The 26825-nt window shown below is 38.9% G+C and overlaps 2 protein-coding genes across 5 annotated transcripts; one reads left to right on the top strand and one right to left on the bottom strand.

Moving 5' to 3' along the window:
* Window positions 1-275: 275 nt before the first annotated feature.
* ago2 (argonaute RISC catalytic component 2) lies at window positions 276-19986 on the bottom strand. Of its 4 annotated transcripts, none has more exons than XM_035955440.2 (20): window positions 19760-19986; window positions 18465-18512; window positions 17019-17199; window positions 16810-16930; window positions 16534-16715; window positions 15743-15879; window positions 15519-15653; window positions 15117-15204; window positions 14717-14864; window positions 14484-14603; window positions 13618-13740; window positions 13330-13463; window positions 12317-12501; window positions 11964-12123; window positions 11698-11788; window positions 11084-11287; window positions 10728-10862; window positions 10403-10504; window positions 9345-9544; window positions 276-9199 (listed from the first exon to the last, which is right to left on the bottom strand). In XM_035955440.2, exons 1-20 carry the CDS (start codon window positions 19776-19778, stop codon window positions 9091-9093), a joined length of 2622 nt encoding a protein of 873 aa, XP_035811333.1. In that variant the 5' UTR covers window positions 19779-19986; the 3' UTR covers window positions 276-9090. The 4 variants fall into 4 exon arrangements, with proteins under 4 accessions (XP_035811333.1, XP_023141905.1, XP_054873840.1 ...); XM_023286137.3 differs by having other exon boundaries at window positions 11093-11287; XM_055017865.1 differs by having other exon boundaries at window positions 17019-17218; window positions 18469-18512.
* A 4652-nt stretch (window positions 19987-24638) lies between these two features.
* On the top strand, window positions 24639-26498 carry dlx5a (distal-less homeobox 5a). The gene is made up of 3 exons (XM_023286067.3): window positions 24639-25212; window positions 25581-25765; window positions 25993-26498. The coding sequence occupies exons 1-3, from the start codon at window positions 24855-24857 to the stop codon at window positions 26305-26307; spliced, it is 858 nt and encodes a 285-aa protein (XP_023141835.1). The 5' UTR covers window positions 24639-24854; the 3' UTR covers window positions 26308-26498.
* The last annotated feature ends 327 nt before the right edge of the window (window positions 26499-26825 follow it).

Below are 26825 nucleotides of genomic sequence, written 5' to 3'. Positions count from 1 at the left end.
AGAAGAAAACAGTGAATCACATGAAACGCTGGAATTAGCATCATCAAACAGTTTTCCTAAAGAATGTAGAGCAAAGCTACGTCCCCTCTTCTATTTTTCATATTTTCATAACATCGTCAGCCTTGACTGAATGTCTCACTCTACCCCACATTATCAGGATCAAGCTAATTCTTTTGACTGTTTTCTATCCCAATATTCCTCATAAAAATGTCATAATGATACACCGTCGGTATAAATCATGGAACTGTATTAAATAAAGAAATCACGAACAGGAAGACTTTTTCAACATTTTTATTAACGCAACTTACAGTCAAGCCAAAGAGTGAACTATATTAAGTGATACGTATTCACATTATGTCCTAACAGGGTTTACAGCATATCTTGTGTTCTGTAAGCATAATTGTTACCAAAAAATAAGGAAATGTAAAATAGAAATCAAAGCTTACAACTTTACAACAAGAACAAGGAGCTTAGCAGTGGATGTGAACAAATTAAATCAGCAACATAAAGACCCTCACCAGAACAGGAATGACAGCAAATTCAGTTTTGGCATGTTGTGGTTTAAATAAGGGAGAAAATAGAAAAAAAGAGAGAAAATATATATATATATATAAGTATATATAACTCGAAATTGAGCTCAAAATGACACAAATGAAGGGAGGTTTGAATTCACACAGCTTTTGCAGGGCTGCCTTTGCCAAGAGACTTTGGTCACTTTGCTTCTCCATCACGCTTGAAAAACACAAGGTAGAAAATGAAAACGGAGGGAAAAATGAAGAAAAACGGAGTGTCCTGGAATCAGTTCTGTGAATGACGAGGGGAATATATTTTACATCTTTCAAGAGTCTACAGATGATTGTCTGTTTTCCTTAAATGAAAGAGAAAAATCAAAAGTTTTGCAGTCGACTACAACTCCAGGACAGACCCTACATTCATAGGAGGTAGATAACATGGCAACGACTCAACGTGAAGTCTTTAAAAACAAAACAAAAAAAAGCGTCTATATGGGAATCAAGCTTTCTGTCAAGTTTGTAAAATTGTAGTGCATAATTTGTTCAACTTTTAAGGCCAAATGGGAACCTCACGTGTAGCTCTAAGGCTATTTTAAGACAAAGGTGTGTGAATAGGGGGATGATGGGGGGGAAACGGTAAGCAGATACAGCCCTTTCATGGCAATACCTGAGTCAACAGTCGTGATATACCACAGATGCTTGGCGCACATCAACTCTTTGTCAACTACACTCGATAGTTTTTGGCGATACGGATACAGGGAATATGCAAAAAAAAAAAAAAAGACAGAAAATACGATGAGCTCAGGAATATTGGGATGAGATTTAAATTGCATAAATGACACATTATCATTTGGCCACGAGGTGTAACAACAGAACTATCAGGTTAACTGGTTGTGGCATGTGCACAGCCTGTAGTGACATTCAAACCTCCCAAGAGGGGAAAATGAAAATGTTATTGGACAATATGAAGTACACTAAAGAGAAAAAAAAAAAAAGTCAATGCAGCATATATCAGGCTTATGAGGTACTTCATGAATATATATAGATATATCAATTTTTTTTTTTTTTTTAGAAAAGCTCTTCAAAGTCATATTATTCCTTATAATTCCTATTGATAGCATAAAATACCTCGTCAGTTATTTCTTTTTTACTTTCTGCCCAACCTCACGTGGGCGACTTTTTTTTTTTTGAGACTGCTTTGAAAGTGCAAAACACAAATACTGATCGTTCTATGCAGCATCTACACGCAAGGTTGCATGATAATTAAAAAAATGGAAATTGTTTTTTTATGCGGCATGGCAGATTATTGTCAAACCTTTATTTTGAAAAGACTCACAAACCCAATGCTTGGGGCAGATGGAGAAGAGAGAGATCCGACAAAAGGCACACATAAAAAAATAAACACTACGAACACGCCGGGTGTTTTCGGTTTCGGCTAAACGACGACAGCTTGTAGTTTAACAGCCATGCCACCTCATATGTACCTTTTCATCGAAGTTTACAATGATTTGATACGCCGTAAAGTGTATTCAAATGTGTAGATTCCCTTTGTTAATCGTCATATGCAAACTACATCTTATACTCTAAACAAAAACGGCGCTGGGTGCGGCTACTCGTAGGAAAAGCAGAAGTGACTGTATGAGACAGGGACATGCACCCTGGTTTTATTGCAGTTTGTTGTGGGTCAAAATGGCAGAAATGTGGAGGCATATGATCACTCTATCCAGTATGAAACCTTGTATTTCTGGTGAAAACAGAAAACGCTGGCTCCAAATATTGAGACAAAGTTTATCTAATCATACAGCCACCTTGTCCCGCCTACTAAAAGTCCAACATGTTTACTGAGCGCTCTTGTCTGGTATAAAGACCTAAAGTACCAATGATCTACAGCCACACGCTAACATTATTGCTGTACATACGTCTTTCAACAAACCATCGCCGCCTCTACAAACATTCCTCATCACCAAGGTTTTGCTGGAGCATTAACACATTATCGTAGTGAATGGTAATTACGATGGCACATTTGAAAGATTCAGTCATGTTTACCTTTAAAGTGAATGAGTCCTAGATCGGCTGGGCTGTTTTCGTCAGTCTTTTAAAATGAAGAAATAAAATTTAAAAAAAGGACTCACAAACAATGAAACTCCCAATTACAAAAATTTGGTCCCCTAAGATGTAACCAACTAAAGCAAGCAACCAGTCATACACGATTACTTGGTTTTCCATTTGCTAAGGTTCAAGAAAAGAGCAGTGCTCTCATGTGATATTGGCTTGTATTGGTTTGGTCACTACAATTTTTGATTTTGTTACCATTGTTATAAATTAGGGATATTATTATCTAGCACCTGACACTGCTCTGAGGTAGTTTTTTTTTTTTTTTTTTTAAATTTTACTCCAAGTTGGAAAATAAAAAGCCAAGTCATTCTCGAGACTAGAAATGCTTTGAAAAAATACAAAAAATACCCACGAGTCTTGCATGATTGGATGCATGTAGATCAGCTGGATGGCATTGGTTTGGTTTGGTGAAGCTCTGTAACGGTTCTACTCAGTCAAGATCTGATTAATACTGAGCCTTGCTCCAAATATCCACCGGATGCAGCCATCATGTTCTGGCTCCGTGTCTCTTAGGCTCAAAATTTACTTGTCAATGTACAGATATGCCAATATTCAATGCCATTTTGCATGAATTGGCAAATTGCAGATAAAAAAATGAAGATAAGATGGCAAACAAAACAGAGAAAATTCAGCCACGGCAACCCAACTGGTAGACATTGACAGGTAAATGAAATGGAATTCATTCCTTTGAGACGATAAAAATCTTAACAAATTAGATTTAGATTAAACATTTCCATCTGTAAAACCTGTGTTACCTGTATGGCTAATAGTATTGGCAAAACAACTTTAATCTATAAAAACAGCAACACAACACAACTGCATCCGGTAGACGTGAAGGGTCATGGTTCGCTCCTCAGGTAGGTCAGTATCCCGTTTGAATTGGTACTCAATAGCTGAGGCTAAAAACAATAATATAGGTGAACTTTAACTGCTAGGGCCCTGTGGACGCCACACTGGTGTCACATGGCTACAGATAACGGGGTGAATATTGGCATGATAACTGTTCGAAGCATCAGAAAAGTTCATCTAAGAATAGGAACAGGAAAATTATGCCCGCTGAAGCCAGTCGAGTGCTATGCGAATCTTAGACGGTCATTTATAAATGCAGAAAAACAGCTGCGTAGTGAAACACCTGACAAAAGCAAGGAACACAAGTGACAAACAAAAAGCTTCTTTGCTTTCATGTGGCACTGCACTAAGGAGTAAAAAAAAAAAAAAGCCAAACTCAGGGAGGATTTTAACAATTTACAGGGCAACTCTGCAAGGGCTGGACAGGAATATCAGACTGAGAGCCGAAAATCTAACAGCAAACAAAATCACACACCGAAGCAACCATCATATATATATAATTATATATATACACACACACAAGTCTTATGTTACGGCACCTCACACAAGCATGACGCCAGAAAAGATGACTACTCTTTTGCACCAGTGTGAAATGTTTGTCTCCTACAACTACAGTAGCCAACATCCAGAGAAAGACATCTCAACTGTAGACTTGTTTATCTCATGTTAATGAGTGAAAAGATCAGTGATATCAGCTGTGATGTGGGTAATATCTAAATGAATGAGATCTTAAAGAAGAAAATAATACTTTCTGAAAATATTAAAGCCTATAAATAAGAGAAAAACACAAAAAAAAAATAAGAAGGCTGTACACGAGAAGCAAAGATGAGTATAAATGTACTGGATGGATAAGCCTATACAATAATACAAACCACGCAGGTTCTAATTACATTCATTGTTATTATTTGGAGCTAGGAAAATAGGCTCTACTCTACAAGAGATTTCTTTACATCAGCAATAGTTTCTCTACAAGAGACGGATAAGCGGCAGAAAGGAGAGACATTACTATACAGAGGGTAATGGTATGGAATAAACTGATGTATTGGTTGTTGCTTTGCTTCAAATCTTTTATTCCAAGACCATTCAAAGTCCAAAAAAGTAAACAGGCTGATCGTTACACTTGGAGAAATTTTGTCTCAGCCTCTTTCAACCTAAAATTTACACACACCTTTGAAAGAAAAAAGAAAAAAGATGCCATTTTGAAAATACAATTAACTGATTAAATTAGCTTATGATATGCGGATAACTTTACAAAACAGCCATTTCTACAACCTGCTTTATCTAGGTTTTGGCCACTTCAAAAGACAACGGAAGAACAGCCAAACTGAGGTGAATGTATGCATTTAATTTACATTTCTGAGAAATAAAAGTATCCTGTAATGTCACTGAATGCCTTACTAAGCACCTTGTGCACCATTTTACTTGTAAACAGTGCCACATTCATCCAGGCTAGGAGCATTTGTTTCATAAACATTCTTGATTTAACTCATTATGACAAACATGATTTATGCGAAAAGGAAAAGCCTCTTCTGAGTCTTGATATGTATAGTTTACGGTGGTGTTTGACACAAAGAGGCCTCATTTTAAGTATGATTTTATATGCATTTTGCAGTCTTTGACAGGGACCATGTCAAACCTTCCAGCACAGTTCATCCTCACACAGCACTTTGGCATCCAACAAGAAGTGATCATATAAACCTTACTAGCCGCCGCTAATCACCTCCTTTCAACACCTGTCACTTTGTTTTGCATACAGCACCTTTTTCTCATCATCACTGTACAAAGGCAACCCTCCCACTCAACTACAAATGTCACTCTTTCGTTATCATTTAAAGGCATTAGGATAGTTCTGAAAAGTGACAGGCTGAATGCTGGTTGGCTGGACAGAATCCCTCCCGATCAGCTGGTCTGCCTATCTCTGAATGGCGAGTGCACACATCGACACTCTCAGGCCTGTTGGCTGCGCGTTTTTTTTATTTTGAAGAGCCACCAATGCCAAAGAAAATAAAGAGGCTGCCAGTCTGGCCCCTGATAAATACTCTTAATGCATGAATAGCTACGAAGTCCATTCTTATATAGTGCAAAAATAACATTGCGAAATATTTGAGTTTTATGTCCAGGAAAAGCAATGCCATTCTGATCTGGTTTTATAAGGTGCTGGTATAGGTAATGTAAAAAGCAGTAAAGCAGTAACAACAAGTACAAACCCACCTCTCATTATTATACCTTAAAGTTTTTAAGCCAGATAGTTTTTGATGTCTGTGATGTTGCAGGCATTAAGTATTGCATTTTTTATCACTTTCCACACTTCATAACTTCTGTGAGTAGACCTCGAATGATAGCAATACACTAAATTCACTGATTTGAAAGACTTATGGTCGAATTACAAAGACCTGTATTCACTAGGACAAGGACATTTACTCCCAAATAGAGAACCAAACAGAGGTCTCACTTGAAATGCAAGATTCATTTATTCATTGTGACCAGATCAGAGTAAGACTGGTGCTTAAATGAAGAACTTACAGGCATGATTGCACAGAGAAATAATTGTTCTGTGCTGGAATTCACATCATCAACAGACTTTGTGTGAAATTTTTCAGGCTGATCTTTCAAACATGGGATATTTTCTTGTCTCTTTTAGCTTATAAGCAACTTTTATTATCAGTCTGACTAACAGCATCACTGTTGTTCATTGTCCTGACCGAGGATATGCAATGATCACAGCAAATGTGGGCTTTGCAATTGTTGTTAAACTGCTCTGGTGGAAAACCAAACGTGTCAAAAAGTCTGTCATTTTAGTGGTGCATAGACTAAAAGGAAAGAAAGCAGGGAAAGCTGTGTGTCGGTAAAAACACAGTTCAAGAATTTGGTCATACAGCTCAGCACTCAAAACTCTTACAAGGAAAAAAAAAAACACATTCTCTCATCAGTTTGAGCAAAACTATGAAAAAAACTACATAAACTGAAAAAGCGCGTTCACCATCATGCACACCAAGCGTTTAAAACTTCTATCAATGCAAGACTCAAACAATGCCAATTAGATAGATAGCAGGGGTAATTATAAGGAAATGGCCAGCAGTGTGATGTTACCATAACACTTAAACAGGTAACAAGAGGTAGAACACACAGCCATTTCCACACAATTACACAAGTGTCACACAATATGGCCGAGCCTCCCGCTTCGATTGAGGAACACACATCTATAGAAGTCATACCCAAATGTTCTGCTATCAAAAGTGCATCCAAATTTACATGTTGTGAGACCAGCACCGATAAGAACAATATTGACATCATAACAGTAAATATCAAGTACATGATTTTCAGAATGCCCCACAAACACAGTCAGTCGGATTTCTAGTTGCTTTACAGGTAACAAGTAAAAAGGGAAACATAAAGGAGGTCATCAAAGGGAGAGAAAAGATCCTCAAAATGATGAAGCATCTTTTTAGCGTACAACTAAAAAGCCTTGTGGACCAGTCCAGTGAGGATTTAAGGTGGTTTACAGTGAAAACTTCTAGCACCTAGAATCAAGATGTCCTTTTGTGCTTCAATATCTTTCGATTATTAATCATGTAAAAGTTTGTAATCTTGTTTGGCTAGGAAAGATTGTGTGTTACAAAGGATGCAGCCAATGTTTAGGCTATAAAATCTACAATGTCACAAATGACCACATCAATACTTCATCCCATTGGAAAGGCATGAAGACGCTAATAAGCCCTAAGAAACGCTACTAAATGCAATATGCTAAAAAAAACAACATATAAAGCCCTGATTATCTACATCTATAAATGACCCAAATTCATGTGAGATATCCCACTGCTAAATCTCTTGGTTAAAAACAATGCATAGTTAGAAAATATAGACTACTCGCCTCCAATCAAGACTATGTCAACATTCGCCAGCTTAACTTAGTAGTAAAACTTAGGTGGGATGTTATTATGTAATAATGTTTATTAGTAAGACTAACAGTCTTAGAAGGCAAGAGAATATTTGCATTTAAAATCTGTATACAAATAGACAGTGTTAATTTAGACTACATGTGGGCCAGTCTTTTAAAAAATTCTCTGTAATTTTTCAGCAGCCTCCACTGAAAGCTTATTCAAAATATACCTCATTACCAACATTACTATATAGTATAAAGACTCACAAAAAGTCATTTGCATAAAACCCAAGCTTTTGTGCGATGACTGCTCCTGATTCTCAGAGCAAACACTATATTAAACAGGTTCTTTTAGGGAATTTCGATCAGTTAAAGTCTAAAACGTCGCAGCTTTCACTCCACAGTACCAAATGCCTGGATATCGAGAAGCCACACAAATATCCCGCTCCGACAGTGACACTGCAGAAAACACTATCCTGCTGCTATATACATTACAAAATAGAAATAGGGTTGATGTGTATAAAGGGAGAAACAGACAATTATCACAAATGCCTAAATGTCTAAAACATGAGTCAGCTACATGCATATTCATTGCAAAACAAAAAACAAACAAAAAAAATAGAAACAGACTATAAAAACGGAAGGGAACCAAAAAGAAGATTTCATTATGTTCCCCTCTAATGATGAGTTCTACATCATGTGTCTTTCATCAACACGGCTCAGAATACATTAGAAAGGTGTCCTTGCTGGGAGCCAGTCCCAATACACTATTTCTCTGTGTGAGAATTAGGCTACTGTTGCAACTTTATCAGTTCAGGCTAATAAATGGGGCAGCAAAGGATAAAATTATGTTCTTTCAATCTCTATCTAAACACTATAAAGTGTTGGTTCATGGGTTGAACAAATCTGATGCAAAGAATCCTGTAGTTGCCACCAGATTTGGCATTAAATGGTCATCGGTGTCAATCAAGGACAAATACTGAAAACCCAGCAGATGTGGGCAAACTAATTCATAGTTTTACATAGAAGTGACAACAAAAAGATGGTCTCAAATGGCACTTTTAATCACATAGTGCCCTATGTGAAAAAAGAAAAAAAATCACACACAACCCTCAATATATTAAGTACTTTTGTCCTGATTGAAGTACCCATTCTGGTCAGTGCACTTTGCTTTGATTGGCTGATAAATAATGTTTGTCAGAGGACTAAATCATTAGGCATATCAACAGTGAATGGACCCCCTCATCTTTAGATTTTTCCTTCTCCCTTCAAGCACCAAGACTCCAACAAACCAAAACAGAAGGAGAAGGGTGAATCACATCTTCTAAATTCATGACTTCCCATGGTTTACTGTTACAGCCAACTAGTTTAGAAATGGTGGATTTCTTTTATCAGTGTAAAAATTTTCCCATTTCCTCTCAAACTTTGCAACATAATCCCCTACAACAAATACAAATGCACACTAATGCAAAACATTTAAATAAAACCTCTTCCAGCTCCTCAAGAAAGAGGGTTTCTTTTGCATCTTACAGTCTAATAGCTGGTTTGGTTTTAGTGGGTTTAGGGGCTGAAGTACAATTGTAGACATAGTTGTAACTGACAGGTTTGTTAGGTTGGGAGATCACGATGTGAAACCACTGTGATGCTATCTACAGCTGACAGTGAGACAGCGAGGGGTAGTGTGTTCCATCAGTTGGGTCTCACCCACGCCAACCTGGGTTTGTGTGCTCGCTCTCAGGCAAAGTACATGGTGCGCAGTGTGTCCTGGTGGATCTGAACAGCCTTGGCCAAGGCCTGGTGGTCACGCCCGTTGCTCTGGCCTGACGTATGACTGCCCTCAGCACTGGAAGGGAAACAAATTGCAAATTGGTAAACACATTAGATAGATGTCACAAACCTTTCATAAGGCCTGATTAATCATAAAATGATGTACATAGCTGTTTAATAAGATGATTAATGTCTGAAAGGGTAAATGCTCTAGTCCTCACCTGTCATGCTCTTTGTCCACCAAGTGATAGCGAGCCCGGAAAGCCACCAAATGGGCATAGTAGGCTGGTGCTGGGATGGAAACTGACCGGGTGCAGCGTACATAAGTGTGACAAAGCTGATAGGTGAGGACCTGCAGTTCATCTGAAGAGAAGTGGTTGTCGTCCCAGAGCACATGGTAGTGAGACGGCCTGCTGGTTCCCTGCAAGAGGTGATAATGGATGACAGGTTTAGCATTTGTGTTTATGAGAAGATTTATAAAACACATGCGCATGGGAAACCTCTAGTCCATAGTTCAGTTGTGGGCTCCTTGAGAATATGTACACAAAGCAACTGGCAGGTTTTTTTCAGTCTGCAATGTATTCGACAACTTGTTTCTTTCTACCATCGTTTGTCATCGCTAATTGACTGGCACTGCTGTGAAATCAGTATGGACTGCTGCGTTTATGCTGGTGGCACTGTTGAAGTCTTACCTGGCTGAAGGTTGGCTCACTGACTCTCAGTCTAACAAGATTCTTTACACTACAGACTTCCTGGTAAAACTTAACAATCCTCCTTTTCCAAACCTTGATGAATCTGACTGTGACAAAGGAAAATGGGTTTCATCAGCAAGCCTCACTGAAATATAAGGAAGCAGGGTAGGACAAGAGGCGTACAAGAACAACTGAAAGGGCTACCTTTGCCTCACATTCCCCTAACCCCTATTACCTTGACCAATGTATCCTGGCCTGGAGTAGCCTGAAGAGAAGGACTCCAATTGTGTGCTGTTGGCTTTCACATAGAGTTATATGCCTTTATATAATTGAACATGGGTGTAAAACCACACCAGTCCACCAATCACATTTTTACATGAGTGCATTCTACCTGGGATTTCCCGCCAATTTTTATGAATGTGGCTTAGGTTCACTCAAAAACGAACAAAAGCCCTGCCTCTTAACTGAGCCTATTCAGCATATCACACAAGCCCTACAGCGGGGTTTATGAATCATATTGGGACATTTACAAAAGTTTTACTCTATACGACTAGTGTGACCACAGCTGATCATAGTCCAGCTCTTACCTGAATGCCAGCATGACTGCAAAGATAGAAGTCAAACTCTGATGGGTGAGTAATTTTGGTGTCCACTGTGGTGCCTGCTGGAATGTTTCCACTCTTCCCAACCTGTAAAAATACACACAAAAATGGTTCAATGAGCTGGGAATGTAAAATTACAGCTTTAGATTACAAACCTAGTCTTGTGGGAGGACAACTTAAATTCACACGACTTTGATGAATATTTTTCCGAAATCACCAGTAAATACTACATTTTCTGTTCCTCATATTTGTATGCACTTTCTCATTGTTTACGAAACGTATACAATTAACCTCATGACACAATACTGACCCTTTCGTTTCTGTCCATACAGAACAGTCTTGTGTGGTGTCTCTTCTGCACGACCACAAAGGTTATACCAGGCTGGTAGTCCTTCTCTAACTTGATACAGGCCTCACGAATCGCCAGCAGCTCATGCTGAAGAACCTGCAGTTAACAAAGTCAATAGATGTGAAAGTTTTCTAGAAAGAGAATGCTTAATAAGTCAAATTTAACACACATTAAATTTACACTGATACAGACGCAGGGTTAGACATTAACAGTAGCCACTGCAAACTGTTTTTTGTTTTTAGATTGGTACGCATGCGCAGATAAAATTGTTCACATAATCTGATATTTTTTTGACATTATTTTGTATCATCACTGACAAGTGTCACCTGGTTGAACTGGCCCTCAGAGATGCCATCTCGGTAGTAGATTATTCTGGTGGGTTTGAAGCGGGTCGACTTGTAGAACTGGATGAGCAGCTCCCTCACCATGGTGGCCAGGTCCTGGATGATTTCCTGACGGTGCTGCTGCACGCGCACTGTGGCACAGTATCGACTGGGATGGGCATCCATACTACCAACCACCTAAAAAGGAAAAGCAAATAACACTAAACTGAAGGAATAAATCAGAATGACAATGCTACAGATAAAGGGTGGTACATCTTTTAATAAACCCAGTGAAATGGGGCACTTTTTAACATGCATTTAACCCCCTTTGGAAAACTACTTCTGCTTCAGGTCTGCAGATTACAGCTGAATGAAAAAGTGACAGTTCTGAGAACAAAGCCACACTTCACTTTGTATGTCATTTTTTTTTTTGAGGTAGAGTGGTGACAAGGTTTAGAATACATCTCAATTTGTGAGGGTCACACTTAAGATGAAATAAGGTGTCATGTGGCCCCGTGTCTGTCCAAGATTTTTTTACTGACCGACTCTTTACAAATGTAGAGTTCAGTGAGGAGTTAACCTTCTTGCAGTGGTGTGATGTTACTTACAGCAGCGATGGAAGGCTTCTTTCCATCTCCTGCAGGTGGATGAGTCACATCTGCACCAAGGAAGATCACTGGCTGCTGGAACACCAATGGCCTGGAATAAAAAACACAGACTAAGAAATGAAGGCAAAATTCTAAGAAATAGCTTTAGCAGCGATGGAACACTAAACATTACATTTTTTTGATATGATAAGCATTCCTTAAACATGCTGGACGTACATGTACCTGAATAACTTCACAATTTTGACTGTATCAGTATTTCCACTAACCTGCCCTGTGGGAGAAGGATGTTGTTGACGCCACCCAGCTTGACGTTGATCTTCAGACAGAGGTTGGAGAGGGTCTGAGGTGTTGTCTTCTGAACATTCTTCACCTGCACACACTGTGTGGCCATGCCAAGCACTGTGTCCCCAACACGTTTCACCTCAGCTACAAAACACATCAGAGCAGCAAGGAGATATTTGTTAACTGAACTTGATAAGGTAGTGGGTGTTCCTGCTCCAGTGCATACCAAAAATGCACACACATAGACTAATTACAGTGACTCTTGGAGCATAGTTAGGTCAAGACCATATTGGTCATGTAAAGTGTAATTTTCATGCAGTTTATGTAGGTCCCTCACCATAAACTGGCGTCTTCCCCGGCAGGATGACCACCACCAACTGGAGGCCCTGGTAGGTGTACTTGAGGTGCCTGAACATCGGCTCGACGCTGTCAGCTCCCTGGGCGTACTTACAGAAGCAAGGCTGACCCTGGATGGGCATCCCTGCATCACGAGAGATCTTCCTCAGTTGATCTGTAAAAGCTCTGACAGAAGAAGAACTTGATTATTTAATGGTCAGAGATAATTAGCAGTTGTCTAGCAGTTGGTAGCATGGTATGTTTAGTCAACATTAGCTCTGAATTAAAAAAGGAAACTTAATTAACAAAGGAAAATCAATTGTAGAACAAGAACTCAAACATTTGAAACTGATTGCTAAAAGTGCAATATATTGCCTGCACTACCAAACTATGTGTCTAAGCAGACATTTTTGAATTCAACCACCTGAATGCTTGTCTTAACTGAATATATTATTAGCAACATTATGTTTAGTGCTGCAGACCTAGATAAAATGGGGCCTGCCAGTCATGCAGTTAGGTACATGAATGCAACAGATAAAGCCTGACGTATGCACTATAAATACATAGCACAGCTGTACATAGTCAACATGTGCTCCAACAACCCCACAGAGCTACCTTTGTACAGGGAAACACTTCGTAAACTGGGTTATCATGACATGTGGTGAAAAAGAACAGAAGCACAAATACAAATTATGTTAAGACAACATCAAGTTGTTGCTGTGTTTTTGGCTGCATCATTTGATCCTCCAACTAACACATGCACCGAGTTACAGATCTGAAGAGATACAAAGTCCAATAAGTTCAATGTATCTGTGTTGTGTTTTTTTTTTTTTAATCTCTGTTTCATCTAGACAGTATGTTTCAGCCCATACACTATGCTCCAACTGTTCACCACTACCAGGTCTGTAATTAAAGGCTGACTGCCATAAATCAATATTTTTTCCGCACATACATGAAAGCATGAAATACATCTGCACTATGGTGGAGCGGATATATTTTATGTATCTCACTTACTTGAGCAGGAGTTCTGTGCACTGTCTTTGCGGTGCAAAGCAGGCGATGGCCCACACTTTGATCTCAATCCCAGTGTGAAACTGCTTGTTCCTCATGTCCCATACTCCCTGGATTGGTGTGGCTATTGCCTTGTTCTGGAAGACGTAATAACAACAACAACCGCATTAGTGCTAGTCAGTGTACACACAATGTATTTACTCCAATGAAACTTAAAAAAATAACTGTGTTGCGGCTACATGCATGCTCCAGGCAGCGGACAACACATTAAAAAATCACCATTCAACATACCCTGCCTCCATATAGTATTGAAGGTGCTTGCAGAACGCGGCCATTCACTTCTGTCATCTCATCTCTCACCATTACTCCAAATTCACGAACATAAGGGTCAGTGTTGAAGTTGGCACTTCTCATCTGGGAGCAAAAAAACACAGCAGCTGAAATAAATGTGACTATCTCAACCTCAAACTATATCTGAACAGTGTCGGTCTTCAAGATTTCAGACAAGATTTTAAATATATTCGTCAAACGAAATCACAATGTGAGACAACTGACAATTATGCATGTTCTTACAAAGCATGTTTGCGGCTTCTTACAAAAGTCATTCATTTAAAAAAGGGCAGTAGGGTAGCAGTCAGTTCTGAACATCATCATGAACCAATCAGGAAAAAACACTATGCCTGGGTTTGGTTTAAAACTGAAAAAAAGTTGTATCTCGAGCAGAAGTAAAGCACATTTCCTTAAACCAGGCTGGTTCTTATTTTTAAATAACAACAATATGTGTCCAGGTTTCTTTTCTGTCCTGTCGGTGTCGTTAGTGGCCGTCTACCACTATCAATGACACAGACTTTGCCTTTGTTATTTTTTGGTAGTGTTTCTAGCAGTAGCCTGATTGGACCGGTGAGCTCACAAGTTCACCATCTTGGCATGATCTGCTATTGGCTCCACACCAATGGGCAAACATTCCTGATGAATCCTGGTCTGTAGCAGCCGGCAGAATGTAAACACTTTGTTTTTTTCTCATGTTGTTGCATAAAAGTGGAAAACTTGTGGAAAACAAGGTTATAAAACCCGGTAACCTTAAAGGTTTGTGATTTTGATGGTTTTAAAGCAGAGAGCAGAAAACTTCAGGACACATTTATCTCACAATAACTTACCAATTTACTAATCTCATCCTGACGGTCTGGTGCTGATCGGGCTGTGGCACGGATCATAGTGGAGGTCTGATTGTCAGTCAGCTTTTTGATGCAGCGCTGTCCTGCCACTATGTTACACACCTAGAGAGGTCCCACATAAAACAAACAAACATGTTTTGAAGAAAATCAATAGTGCCAAAGGTTACTTTTCCTATAGTAAATGCTGTAAACAAAAGGGGGTTGGTGATGCTTACCTCTAGAGGTAGGTAGGTGTGCTTCTGCTCCTGTCCCACCTGTAAACATGGGAGGTGGGGGTATCGCAGGATGAGCTTGTACTTGTCTTTGAAGTACTGTGCTACTGTGCATTCAATAGTTTGGCCATTCTCCTGCTGCAGGGGGAACCTATGGGAAAAAACAAATGAAACACTCAGCATGCCTGTGAAGCTTTTTAAATTTATAGCCAGTGGGAGACTTTTCACACCAGTTTGTCACAAATTTGGTATCAAATATTTTCAAGACATCATCTGGACCAAAGTGTGCTTTATAAACAGCAAATAGTCTGGATGTGATTATACAAGGATTATTCTCTCTGCCTACCTGTACGTGGACACACCTCACATTTTGATTAAAGAGAAAATAAAAGAGTTTTCTCACGTTTGGTGGCTGGCTGGTCTTCTGGTCACATTGCACACTCTGTACTTCCTCTTCATCTGGCCACAGTGAGTGATCTCAACCTTTAGGCCTGATTGGAGGAATCACAGTAAAGGATTACAGAGGTTCAAAAATACCCAAAAACTAAGTGAAAATAAATGTAGCTTTGAGTAGCTGTGTGAGAAATAGTTAGAAAACAAGTAAAACAAAACACAAGCAAGAAATATAACTGTTGATATTAGTATAAACCTCAATATCAGATAGGATTCCTATCTTTCAAGACTTTTAAATGACTAATTAGTTGAAATTACATTTGAATCAAGTCCTAATTTCCACCTTTACAAAAATTAAAAAATCAGTAAACAACAGCCAGGCATCAGTCATCACATCCTACACTTTACTTACCTTTGATTTCTTTTGTAAATTTCACTCGTTGAGAGTCTGTTAAAGGCTTCTGTTGTTCTTCAATGCTTTTGAAATCCAAGACCTCACACATGAACTCAATTACAGGCTGGGCTTTGTAGAATGCAGTGGCGGAAACTGCAGGCAAAACAAGCACACAGAGATTAGATTCATCGAACCAACTTCACTTTTATATAATTTTTGTTCCAAGAAACAGAAAATATTACCATCAATGTTTAGCATCATTTTCCAGAGGGAAGGTCTGACAGACTGGTGGAAACCAAACCACACCTCTCTGCCACCACCAAGAGGATTGGAGCATCCCTCTGAAGGAGTGAAGAAAGAGCGCCCCACTGGGGTATACCTGCAACAGGAAACAGTCAGTATTCAACTCTGAATAACAGTAAACAGAAACTATTCAATAAACTGATTAAAATAACGTCCCTTAATAAAGAAACATAAGGAAAAAGAGATATAGACTACTACACTACTATGCAATAATGAATATTAAATTAAGTATGTAGTCAGACAGATTCTCTATTTCGAGATTCAAACATCACAACTTTATTGTTGCCAAATACTGAAACATATGGAACCAATCCCTGTCTAGAAGGTAGAAAATTAAGCAGTGCTGAGTGAAAACCAAGTCATTCAGCACTTTTCTATTATGCTATGTTTATTCCTTTTGGCCTTAAGTAAATGTGGTCTCTGTTAATTTAAGTACATCTGTGTATTCACTCATATGGTGTGACCAGATTTTCACACATTCAGTGGACTTGAATTGCTTGATCTTTGCATGTCTGCATGTGACTGTATGTTGAATGCCTAGGAGTAGCAATAACAGGGGGTGGCAAATTTGTAACAATGTTCAAACATAAGCAGCCATCCTTGTGGTCATTTTACAACTACAAGCAGAAAGTCAGCTGTTCGTAAGAAGAGGATTATTTGAAGGCATCACTTTAAAGGCTCGAACAACAAAAGTTCATGACAATTCATACAACAACGATCAAAGACCTACCTCATAGAAGGCAAATGTCTCATGACCACATCCAAGGCTTGAATCGTCTCAAACGGGACGCTAGGCAATCGTCCTGATAATGCCTCGTGCAGAGTTTGCAGACTAACGCAGGACACCCACTTGATGGACACTTTGAAGCTACGGTCTTTGCCTTCACCAGGAATTGTCACCTCAAGCTCCACCTGTGTGACAGATGGGCAAGAAACAAAATGGCAGATGTAATGCAATTTTTCTAAAAAGTGCAGATTGTTGCAAGTTGTCCTGTAAAATACATACTTTGTCTCTGCCTATGGGTAAGGGCATGGCAGTGTAGAGGTTCTTCCTTCCATCATACACCGGCTTTCGATCACCAAAGATCTGTGTTTTAAAGTGCTGGACCATGTGCTCCACAATTTCACTGAGAACAAAAAAGAGATACTAAATTACCACAAGGCCCAGAGCATTTTCCTCACCGATCTGCTGATGAAATATAGACATAAACGTACCGATTAACCCTCCTGGGGCATTTTTCAGGCTTGATGTCGATGTCGTAATGGTAGACCTCCAATTTGGGGATTTCCATCTCAAAGAAGTTGGCTTGGAGCTTGATTGTCCTGCCCATTGTGCCAAAGTCTGGCCGTGAAGGTGGCTTGAACACATATTCTGGCACCGGGGAAGATGGGGGGTCTGAGCCAGGGGGGTCAGAAGAAGGAAAACAACAAAAGCAAAGTAAAGCTCACACTGTACAGACATCAGAAAGACCCTTATCACTAGTATATAACCTCATAAATAAGAGCTGTGCTTACACACATAACAGAACTGTTTGACTTGCACACGATCGATAATTGTGTGTTTCTAAGCTGATGATGACACAAAATAAAAACTTGATTAACCCATGAGTTAGTCATTATTGGAAAAATATTGAAAAACAAATCTGCTGTTATCAAAGTAATCAGTACGTGAATGTAACTGACGTCGCAGGTATACCTTTTATACATACATATTTGAAACCAAATTACAGAAAGAATGGTTAAACTGATCAAATATTATCGATATAAAACTTCTCTTATGAAACATGTCAGGATGAGTTCTGCATAACCTCCTCAGCCATGTCAGATAATTAGCCTTTAACATGTGGCCAAAATTATAACAGAATTTCATTCTAACAAATCATGATGCCTCACAAATTCCAAAATGTGAAAAGTTACATGGACATTTGCTTGAATTAGGAGTATCCTTAATGAGCACTGACTGAATTACTCCACCAGTGGCTCAATGTAATCATTTTAAGGCAATAGTACGACCGGTTTCTTTCAGTGATATGTTAATTAAGCTGTTCCTCCACCTGGCTCACATGTTTTAGAAACACCAAGAGAGAGTAAGGCATCTTTTAAACAACACTGCTTAGTTTTGACTGTTTGGAGTCCCAGGTGCACATGGTTTAATGTGTATGCGTGCTTTGTATTATCCTGGAAAAGATGAACTAAGCTTTCATCACTGGTAGACGACAAAATGCTGCATTATCTGCAAGTTCTAATATTTCAGACTGCCTGAGCAAACACTCCTTTCTCTTCAGTATCTTATCTTTGTGCTCCACTTCCAATCGCTCAAACAGAAGGACACCCATAAAACCTCACTATGTATGGTGGATTTAAATGAAAGCCCTTTAGTGTGTAAAAGTGCAATGCAATTCAGAGCACAAAATGGGGTGCATTTAGAAGGAAACTGGCTTCGTAGAATGATACCATGTGTAGAATCTCACCTATGGCACCAATTCACTTGTGCCCTATTTTCCAGACAATTTCATTATTCGGTCAGAATATTAAATTGCACTTCAGATGAGTACATACTGTGGTGCTTGAAAGACACAAAAACCATAATGTGGGCAATTACACTGGACCAGTGCTGGGACCAGTTTAAAGCTTTAAAGTCCAAATATGGGAAAAACTTACCAGAGCTTATTGACCCAGAGGAACGGGGTCCCTCAAGCATCTCGGTAGCTACGGAGGACAAAAATTGCATGTTAGGAATGCTCAAAAATCCACTTGGCCTGACACACAGGGACAAAATATAAATAGCGGCTAAAATATACACTTTACACAGGTAAGAAGTGCAAGTTTACTGTTAAACAAGTTAAGAATAATGCCTTTATTCAGTAAACTGATGAGGGAAAGTAGAAAGTGCTACTCATTCTTAACAGTAACTGCAGACATTTGTGACTCTTTTTCAGCATGTCTTCCTCTTCTATCACTTTCACAGCACCATCGCCCACAATCAGGGGACTCTTATCATTGTGCAAACAGAAGTTATCGAGCAAGCTGGCAATCTAACTCTACTGAAGCCACCCTTTCTCCTGGAAATAGCCTACTGCCCCACACCAAGCCATTTTGTAGTTCTGCAGAGAGCACAAAGAAAACAAACCCTAAAACAAATTCTGCATTTGAGAAATGCATTATAGTGTTAGTATTGATTATATCCTCTCTTAGTCAGGTTTTAAAAATCTAGATGATGATAGCTACAATGTTTAAAAGTAAATTGTCTTTTTACCAAACGAGTACAGTAAGTTAGTATACTGTAACTGTACCACCCTCAGTCAAACTTCGTGAACATAGTTTTCGTTTATTTTTTAAAGCCACAAAGGCAGCGATGCATTAACAATGCAATTTGATGGGGTTAGTTAAAATACAAAGAGTGCGAAGCAATTCAACACAAATATAGTAATCACATTTAAGTTGGATACTGTTAAGCTAATCATAGCTAAGATTGTGGATGAGATTAGATTGCATGGTCGGCCGCTGAATGCTGCTTCAACTATGTGCTTTGTCTTCAACTGTGAGGCGCTCAAAATGAAGATCTATGTGTTTGTAATCGCACGATTTGTTCAGAAAATGTATACCGGTCGAGCCCATTGCGATGAATTACAGAGGAAAGTTGCCTAAAAACAAGTTCGGAAAACGAGGTGCCGCTGAAGCTAACTTGGCTAACAGCAGCTTGTTGTTGTTGCACGCTAGCTAAGCTTGCCTCTGTTACTAATGCCTCCACTTAAGACTGGGACGACATGTTCTTCGTCAAAGGATTTATTGACTTTTATGTTAACCTGCTTAATTAAACAGACATTTAGTGTGTGTTTCACCAACGGCTCGCTGCAACGAAACCGAAAAACACAGCAACTAAGTTAAGAGTTTTAATTTTTGCTAGCTGCATCACTTAGCCCGATGCTAATGCTAGCAGCAGCAGCAGCACTTACCTCCAGCAGAGGAATACATTTTGTCGACTTTTTAAGCGTGTGTCGTGGACGTACAGCTACTCCACTTTAGTTTGGCCAAATTCCACCGAAACTCATGCGTGGCCGAAAAGCGCGTATATGTCCAAGAGCAAAGGAGGAAACCCAGTTCGAAAAAGAAAGATATTTAGTTAGCCAAGTGGTAAATATTTGGAGTCTCTCATCCTCGGCACGGCCCCATCCCCCCAACACACAAAACCAGAGCCGAGAGAGCGGAGAGGCACAAATAGACATGCGCGGCGAGAGAGTTCCCTCCCACATGCTTACGTCTTTGGTCACTTTCATTCACACAGAATAAACCTCACTATTTACACCCTTTCCTTGTCTTTTGTCACACAAACAATCCAACCAGTGCAATAGATAACCTGTATACTGTATGTGCTGTTTCTTATATAAATTGTTTACGGCTTGGACGAACCAACTTCTCTGACACACATATTATATTATAGATTGTTGCAAACTCCTGAAAAATGCAAATATATGTACAGACTTCAGTATTTACTATTTTCCAAAACACCAAGCTAAAATCCTCATATGTGAAAACCCTCATCAATTGTTCGTGGTGAGGTGAACAAAGTAAAATAAAGCTAAATGCCAGAGGACAATCTATATTTAACAAAGCCGCGGTAAGTTATGTATTCATATAAATACACCAAAGGAAGTGCAAAAAATTATTTTTTTGATAGCCTTGTTGTTATTGGAAGAAATAACTTCTTGCTTGAGTCTTGTCTTCATTTATAACAAAGCCATTTTTGACCAGAGACAGTACAAAGATAATCTGGTAGGCTGCTCCTGGTTACAGTGAGATAAGCTAAAAATCTATGGGCGTAGGATACTGGCCCTTGTCAACAATGCATCCTTGAGCTTCTGAATATATGCTAGTTTCGCTCCATATAAGCTTAATCTATTGCACTAAGTAAAGTAACTCTCAGCTGTTCGTTCATTCAAATGACTCAAGTTGTAAGAACCCGTATTTTCAAGTTCTAAAGTGGTGTGAAAAAATTAAGCATTTTAAGTTCAATTAACCAGAAAAACAACTCATATATTTACAATCAGAAATTAGAAAAAAGTTGACTCCAAGAAAATTATTTTGTAGCATTTTACAGTGTGGTTTAATTTTCAAAGTTAATTCACAAGGACCTCGAGGTGCTAAATTTGAATTTGTGGATATAAAATCTTGCTTTAAAAGAATAAGCAGGTAATTAATGTATATTCTCTGATGTTGCTGCTACTGCCTTTATTGAAACACAACAAAACATTCTTTAGGCACAGGTGAAATTGAACTCGATTTTAAATGTAAGAAATCTACTCAAGCCCTTTCAAAGTTTTTTAGCAACTACAATAGAGAATCAATAATTGATGGTTCAACTTTACAAGGTAATAATTTGCTGGGTGGCTCCTCTATGAGGGTTTACAGCAGACTTTTCTGATAATACCAGTCACAGGTGAGGGCCAGTCGAGCAGGTTTTGGGGGGAACTATCTTGTCGGTAAAAACTCTTTAGTGACGTCAGACGCACGCTGCGCGCTCTCGGCGTTGCTCCGAATTCAAATGGAGTTTTAGACACAAAGGCGGTTTTCTTAGTTTTCTTCATTAAAAACACACATTGACGCTATATTTTGTAGCCAACAATACTCTTCTGCTTGAATAAAATATGAACCTTAAACCGAGGTGATAAAGCCTTGTCAACAAGTGGGTCACCACAGGAAGGAATTCAGGCTATGGAGAACTGTTTCCGGGGCACCGAAACAGGTAAGCTAATTTAAATAATCTGGAAGCGTTTGTCAGTAGTTTGTTGTTTGTATTTACTAGTTCAGTTATTGATACGAGCGAAACAGAAGAATTGTACAGAAAGTTCGACGAGGCAGAGTAGTTTAGTGACATTTGTCGTGTTGTCACCGTTTTGTATAAACAACATTTAAAACAACAGCCGCTGAGCCAAAGTGCTTTCCAATAGGGAATTAAACTGGAGTCAGGAATTTAGGTAAAAAAATTCAAATATGGAGGTTAACACCCCACAATGTTAATAATCATGCAAATTAACCAAACCTATTTAAATGTAATGGTTAAAACCCTACCTAATTCATAGTTCTGCAAAGTTTACCAGACAAATTTAAATATTAGGGTTAAAACCTTGCAACATTATGTATAATCCAAATGAACCAGACTCACTTCAGTGTTAAGTTTAAGGCCCTACACTGCAATTAAATGAGCAAATTCATTTGATTTATTTAAGTATTAAGGTTAAAACCTTTCAATCTTGTGTAAAATGCTAATTTACTTGACAAATTTTAATGTTAAGTTCAGAAATCTTGATCCTACAATATTATTACCTACAGTGTCATACAAGAAAAACCACATTTAAAGATTTGTAGGAGCAAATTTTCAATATATTCCGTATGAGCAGCATGTTGGTGACAGTGGAGAGAAAGAACTCACTTTAAACAGATGGAGACCTCCAACATGCAGCCATTTGCATTGACTAGTTGGGTTGAGGGTGAAGGGGAGAGACAATAAATAAGAGTTTTTAAACAGTGGGCACATTGTTGGGTCCAGATCAGACCTGTGCAGCTCCAGAGACAGAAAGATCTGCAGAGAGGTACATGGAGGTAAAATACTGTTTCGAATGAATCTTGTTCATTTTTCTTCATGGTGATGGCAGTTTACTTGTGTGGATTCTATCAACTTGAAATTGCAATTAGTCCCTTTAGACTATAGTATCCTAATTTTGGTGAAAATGGAAAAAAATAGGTTCACTTCTTTATTGGCATTTTGCATCTGGTGTCAGGATGGCCACACTTCTTTATATTTTTCTGCAACAACTCGACCGCTGTTTTGTTTGAGTAGAAAACAGTTTGAGAACACTAAGTCTCATGACAAAATCAGAAACTTGAAGTTGCCGTTCCTTATATTGAAGTTGGAGCAATGCTCATTTTAGAGGAGTCAAATCATTGAAGTACCTCTAACTTCATCCAGTGGCATTGATAGTAAATGCTAACTTAATCTGGAGTTGTGCATTTCCATTTGAAGCAATTCATTTAAGTTGGTCCAACAATTCCCTTTTCAGTGAGGGAGAGCAAGTTCATAACATACAGTAGTGGATATGAATGCACTGAGGAAATGACAACAATCACAGAAGACTTACATATTCGCACATGAAGACAAGCAAGAACAGGAGTATAGCTTACTTTCTAGAGCACAAAAGAGGTAGAGCTATAAAAGAGAAAACAGAATAAAATCAGGCTTCCAACTGTTGAAAATAAGGCTACTAAGATACAGACCAGATATCATTTCCCCAAATTTAAGATACATTATACCTAAGAACAATATAACAAGTAGAAAAGCCAAAAATAAGCTTTTTAGTTTAGTTTTTTCGTGTATTTTTTTTTAACGGTTTCTCTGTTTATCTTGTCATTCAGGCGCAGTCTCTGCAGACATGTATATATGACAAAATAACCATCAGACTTATTGCTAATATTACACTGGGAATATGACAGTGGATCCTAGCTATAATGCATAATGTAACCTTTCTTTTTTATAGAGTAAATCAAAATATAAGCCCGTAGCATTATATTGTGTTTGAGGTGGAATCATCCACTCTGGAGTTTATTCATCTTTAATTTTTTCTATATATATTGGGAGTTAATGTTTATATCCTATCAGGTTGGCAGATTTAGCAAGTTGTCCCCATTTTAACAATGCTCAGCCCTGTATGATAATGTAAAGTAACATCTTCTATCTGGCACAATATAAAGCTAAATGCATCAGGTATTATGGTTTGTATCTACAGACCTGTTCCACTTAAGTCTTTTGGAAAATGTGGTTTATCCATTTAAGTTTGTGTTTTAATCAGAGCATGTTGCCCTTGTTTTTAACTATACAAAGTCCTTTGACAGTCAAAACATGGAAATACAGACAATTAAGCAAGATACAGGTAACAAGCCAGAGCAGCCAATTAAAATAAATTGCAAAAATTATAATAAATTAAATGAATAATTAGCTTTATTGACACTCATATCAAACAAGGGAATTAGGTAGTTTAAAAATTAAAGAATAGGATTTTGAGGGTTAAAGTTAGAAATTAAAAATCAATCAAATCTATGATAAAATTAAAGAATTAGAGAGACATCAGCTGTTGGTTCCTTACCAATACACACATAAAATTTGCGGTGCAGCCCCTCGGTTTGTCCACTGGTCGGCGCTGTCCACCAATGAATGTTCACACTGAGGGGCTGAGCATTGATTTGCTCGGCTGCAGGCTTTTAAAAAAAGGGCAACATGAAATTAATCTTTAATTACCCTGTTAGGCCTAAATAGCCAGGATATATTGGATTGATCGATAACATATCGGTTGTTTTAAACGTTTGACCTGATCATCTGTTAGATGTGAGCAACATTTCTTTCAGATTCCGCCTATTAGAACGGAAAATGATAACAAATGAGCTCAATGCTCCACCTAAGCTCTGTTTTATCTGTGATTTCTTTTCTATATGAGATAATTGAAACATTTGATTGAATGCTTTCATTTGTGCCTAAAGAAGTTAATAGAACAACGTTTAGTCTGCTTTGATAAAAACGCATAAATACAGAACAGGCTAATAAAGACAACCCTATTAGTCGGTCAGTGCTGCAGCAAGGGGCCTTTCTGGTAACGAGGGGTTTTGTCCTTCCAATTTATCTCGCTGAAAACGGCGATTTGCGACACTTTAATTGCTCCTATTGATTGATAGTATAAAAACACAACAATACAGCCTCATAGCCTGGGTGGTTTCCCACTTATAAGAAAAGCTGGCGGAGTGAACTGGGTGTAGCTGTGTCTGTGTGCGCCTTGGCCAATGGAACCAGATCCTCCCTGCAGTGCGTAAGAGCGCGATTTAGGATTTAACCAAGTCTTTGCTGCGGGGCTGGCTGCAGTCTTCAAGCAGAGCCCGACGGCCTGAGAGCCCTGCAACTATGCCAGTGTAGTTTTCTTACCACTTTTGGAGTCAGACCGTCTCGTCTTTTTATTATTATTATTTGCTCATTAAATACAACAAAACCCACGCGTTCCCTCGCGAAGTATGACTGGAGTTTTCGACCGAAGGATCCCGAGTGTGAAACCCGTAGACTTCCAGAGCTCCTTTCAACTCTCCACCATGCACCATCCGTCTCAGGAATCTCCTACTTTACCCGAATCCTCCGCCACGGATTCTGGCTACTACAGTCCCGCCGGTGGAGTCACTCACGGCTACTGCTCGCCCAGCTCCAGCTCGTACGGAAAGCCTCTGAATGCCTACCAGTACCAGTACCCGGGTGTAAACGGATCCGCTGGAAATTACTCGACAAAATCCTACACTGATTACAGCTCGTACACGACCCCCGCCTACCACCAGTACGCCGGGACTTACAGCAGAGTGCAAGCCCAGCCGAGTCCACAAGGTAAGGGCCTGAATGTTTTTTAAATTGTTTTAATTAAAGTAGATGTTTGCTGGTCATTAAATTACCAACTAATTTCTGTACGATCTGATCATTTCCCTGCGTTTTTTCTGATTGTTCTGTGCGTAAAAAAGTCCACAAATTTGCCATCTGAAACCAAAGCTAAGAAATAAATGCAAATCTTGCTTTGTTCAAGGTCATTTTTGATATTATTCGAAAGCTTGTTGTTTCGTTTTTGGTTGGAATTTAGTAAATTTGCTTTGTAAAACTGGATTTTTTATTTTTGTCAAGGGATGTAAGCTAGACGATTAAAGTTATTTTATTGAGACAATACAAATCGGCACTTATTCTTGTTTCGATTATTTTAACAGAAAAAGAGATAAGCGAGCCTGAGGTGAGGATGGTGAATGGCAAGCCGAAGAAAGTGAGAAAACCTCGGACAATCTACTCCAGCTTCCAACTGGCCGCCCTGCAGAGGCGGTTTCAGAACACACAGTACCTGGCGCTGCCGGAGAGAGCCGAGCTGGCCGCCTCGCTGGGACTCACGCAAACACAGGTGTGATTTTAGATTTTTTAAAAAATATCATTCTACGTTCATTTTCTCTCGACAGTGCTGTAAATATCATGCTGTGTCGTTTTAAATATTTAAATACATTTAAATTACAATAATGTCTGTTTCGGTGAGCTTTGTTTTGTGCGTAATTACGCAACGTACGTCTATTGTTTGGAGAGTTAAATATGAAATATTAACAGGTTTGTTTTGTTTTGTTGGGGTTTTTTTAGGTCAAAATTTGGTTCCAGAACAGAAGATCAAAAATGAAGAAGATCATGAAGAACGGCGAGCTTCCCCCGGAGCACAGCCCCAGCTCCAGCGACCCCATGGCCTGCAACTCTCCACAGTCTCCGGCCGTCTGGGACACACAGGGTCCCTCGAGGCCGCACAGCCTACAGCCACAAAGCATCAACACGACGGCGTCTAACTTTTTGGAAAACGCGGGGTCTTGGTACACCTCAGCCGGCAGCTCCATGACTTCCCACCTTCAGAATCCGAACTCGATACAGCACTCGTTGGCTCTTGGAGCGGGGACGTTATATTGAAAAACTCCTTGTTGTTCATTTCAGTTTTTTTTCTCCTCCTTCTATGGGACTCGTGTTCAAATTTCAGAGGAATATGCAATGTATTTGATGACAGTCATAGAAGAAACGTGTAAAATGTGTAAATGTGTGCATGTAATTTATTGCATTTTTGAAGACTATTAAACGTTTAAATGGACAATGGAACTTTGAAACCTCCCGCCTCACTGCATTCTCTTAATATTTTACTTTACACTGACAAGAAACGAACCGCAGACATAAATAATGTTCGTGAGCCTCAGGTGACATTTTCACACAAGGTTGTAAATCACAGCAGCGAGAGATGAATCATCTTAATCATTTTCATTAGCTCCTACAGCCACGATTTAGGTTTTATCTTTATATATTTTTTTATTTGTTTTGTAAAGACTGTGACGTTTATGTCTGCAGATTTTCCGCAGACAAACTTAATAACTGTCTGGAAAATATCTGCTTCTTTGTGAGAAATTTACCCCTGTTTATGGATCAAATCAGTTCATCCT

Source organism: Amphiprion ocellaris, chromosome 15 (genome assembly GCF_022539595.1).
Source record: "Amphiprion ocellaris isolate individual 3 ecotype Okinawa chromosome 15, ASM2253959v1, whole genome shotgun sequence".
NCBI lineage: Eukaryota > Metazoa > Chordata > Actinopteri > Pomacentridae > Amphiprion > Amphiprion ocellaris.
The sequence above is the reverse complement of the archived record's forward strand: the minus strand, read 5'-3'. Positions and strand labels throughout refer to the sequence as shown.

Excerpts from the sequence above, each read along its gene's own strand:
- ago2 (XM_055017865.1), bottom strand. Across the intron at positions 13,464-13,617 it reads CAATACTATATGGAGGCAGG|AACAAGGCAATAGCCACACC; the intron begins GTATGTTGAATG and ends TACGTCTTCCAG. Across the intron at positions 9,200-9,344 it reads GTGGACAAAGAGCATGACAG|TGCTGAGGGCAGTCATACGT; the intron begins GTGAGGACTAGA and ends TTTCCCTTCCAG.
- dlx5a (XM_023286067.3), top strand. The coding sequence starts at position 24,855 with ATGACTGGAGTTTTCGACCGAAGGATCCCGAGTGTGAAACCCGTAGAC. Across the intron at positions 25,213-25,580 it reads AGCCCAGCCGAGTCCACAAG|AAAAAGAGATAAGCGAGCCT; the intron begins GTAAGGGCCTGA and ends TTATTTTAACAG. Across the intron at positions 25,766-25,992 it reads TGGGACTCACGCAAACACAG|GTCAAAATTTGGTTCCAGAA; the intron begins GTGTGATTTTAG and ends GGGTTTTTTTAG.